This window comes from Scylla paramamosain, unplaced genomic scaffold (genome assembly GCF_035594125.1).
Source record: "Scylla paramamosain isolate STU-SP2022 unplaced genomic scaffold, ASM3559412v1 Contig101, whole genome shotgun sequence".
NCBI classification, from domain to species: domain Eukaryota; kingdom Metazoa; phylum Arthropoda; class Malacostraca; order Decapoda; family Portunidae; genus Scylla; species Scylla paramamosain.
Window position 1 is genome coordinate 190,001 of NW_026973766.1, and position 2,500 is coordinate 192,500.

General features: G+C 44.8%; 1 protein-coding gene across 3 annotated transcripts in view; it reads left to right on the forward strand.

The window, feature by feature from the left end:
- LOC135099090 (uncharacterized) overlaps nucleotides 1–2,500 on the forward strand; it is a 38,218-nt gene that overhangs the window by 11,558 nt on the left and 24,160 nt on the right. Inside the window, exon 4 of one of the 3 annotated variants that reach the window (XM_064001497.1) lies at nucleotides 291–384. The exons of the other annotated variants lie outside the window; for them this stretch is intronic. Within the exon in view, the coding sequence (XP_063857567.1) occupies nucleotides 320–384 (65 nt within the window). The 5' untranslated portion in view covers nucleotides 291–319. The remainder of the gene's footprint in view (nucleotides 1–290; nucleotides 385–2,500) is intronic. 3 annotated transcript variants of the gene reach the window in all.

Consider the following 2,500-nt stretch of genomic DNA (forward strand, 5'->3'; position numbering starts at 1 on the left):
ATCATCATCATCATCATCATTTATTATTATTATTATTATTATTATTATTATTATTATTATTATTATTTATTATTATTATTATTATTATTATTATTATTATTATTGTTATTATTATTATTATTATTACCACCACCTACTATCAATTTTGTTATAATGAGAGAGAGAGAGAGAGAGAGAGAGAGAGAGAGAGAGAGAGAGAGAGAGAGAGAGAGAGAGAGAGAGAGAGAGAGAGAGAGAGAGAGAGAGAGAGAGGAACATCCCCTTAATATCCCCTCCTTTCTCCCCTTCAGAAATCCGGTGTGGGCCGCCTTCAGAAAACATGGAGGTGCCAAAGTTCTGGGGATTTCTGGCAGTGACTCTGGCACCTCACCTCCACATTTGCAGGTGAGGAAATGTTGTTCCTCTTTCCCTCACATCTTCCTTCCTAACTAAGATGGCCATCCTGGAAGTGTCAGAAGTGGTGGTCAAAACTTGAAGGATAAGTGTGTTGAAGCCTCCCTCTTGAAGGAGTGCAAGTCATGGGAAGGAATACAGAAGCAGGCAGGGAGTTCCAGAGTTTACCAGAGAAGGGGATGAATGATTGATAATGCTGGTTAATTCTTGCGTTCGAGAGGTGGATAGAATAGTGGTGAGAGAAAGAAGAAAGTCTTGTGCAGCGAGGCCACGGGAGGAGGGGAGACATGCAGTTAGCAAGATCACAAGAGCAGTTAGCGTGAAAATAGCGGTAGAAGACAGCTAGATATCCAACATTGCGGCTGTGAGACAGAGGATGAAGACAGTCAGTTAGAGGAGAGGCGTTGAGACGAAGGAAATTTTGATTCCACCCTGTGTAGCAGAGCAGTTTGAGTGGAACCCACCCAGACATGTGAAGCATACTCCATACATGGACGGATAAGGCCCCTGTACAGAGTTAGCAGCTGGGAGGGTGAGAAAAACTGGTGGAGACGTCTCAGAACGCCTAACTTCACAGAGGCTGTTTTAGCTAGAGATGAGATGTGAAGCTTCCAGTTCAGATTATAAGTAAATGACAGACCAAGGATGTTCAGTGTGGAAGAGGGGGACAGTTGAGTGTCACTGAAGAAGAGGGGGAGAGTTGTCTGGAAGGTTGTGTCCAGCTGATAGGTGGAGGAATTGACTTTTTGAGGCACTGAACAATACCAAGTTTGCTCTGCCCCAATCACAAATTTTAGAGAGATCAGAAGTCGGGAGAAGAACAGTGACCGTTTACCACAGCAGCAACAGAACGGTCAGAAAGGAAACTTGAGATGAAGTTACAGAGAGAAGGATAGAAGCTGTAGGAGGGTAGTTTGGAAATCAAAGCTTTGTGCCAGACTCTATCAAAAGCTTTTGATATGTCCAAGCCAACAGCAAAAGTTTCACCAAAATCTCTAAAAGAAGATGACCAAGACTCAGTAAGGAAAGCCAGAAGATCACCAGTAGAGCGGCCTTGACGGAACCCATACTGGCGATCAGATAGAAGGTTGTGAAGTGATAGATGTTTAAGAATCTTCCTGTTGAGGATAGATTCAAAAACTTTAGATAGGCAGGAAATTAAAGCAATAGGACGGTAGTTTGAGGGATTAGAACGGTCACCCTTTTTAGGAACAGGCCGAATGTAGGCAAACTTCCAGCAAGAAGGAAAAGGTAGATGTTGACAGACAGAGCTGAAAGAGTTTGACCAGGCAAGGTGCAAGCACGGAGGCACAGTTTCGGAGAACAATAGGAGGGACCCCATCAGGTCCATAAACCTTCCAAGGAGTGTAGGCCAGCGAGGGCATGGAAAACATCATCTCTCTCTCTCTCTCTCTAGAAAAGCAAGTTATCTCTCCTCTCCCTCACTATATCACCCTCTCTTCCCTTTGTCCTCCTCCTCCTCCTCCTCCTCCTCCTCCTCCTCCTCCTCCTCCTCCTCCTCCTCCTCCTCCTCCTCCTCCTCCTCCTCCTCCTCCTCTTGTGACTCGCATCTTCTTTTATCATCAATATTATATAGATCTTTTCTTCCTTTCACTGAACAGGTAACTTTATTGAAGGAGGAGGAGGAGGAGGAGGAGGAGGAGGAAGGAAGAGGTGGTGATGGTAAAGTAGAAGGAGGACGTGGGAGGAGGAGAAGGAGGAGGAGTTATATTATTAGTCAATTCATAATAATATATAATCTCACACACACACACACACACACACACACACACACACACACACACACACACACACACACACACACACACACACACACGTTAATTAATTGGTCACCTAAGAAAGGCAGGTAATGAGAGAGAGAGAGAGAGAGAGAGAGAGAGAGAGAGAGAGAGAGAGAGAGAGAGAGAGAGAGAGAGAGCTTTATCACCCCAATATTTCTCCCTGCTTTCTCTCTCTCTCTCTCTCTCTCTCTCTCTCTCTCTCTCTCTCTCTCTCTCTCTCTCTCTCTCTCTCTCTCTCTCTCTCTCTCTCTCTCTCTCTCTCTCTCTCTCTCTCTCTCTCTCTCTCTCTCTCTCTCTCTCTCTCT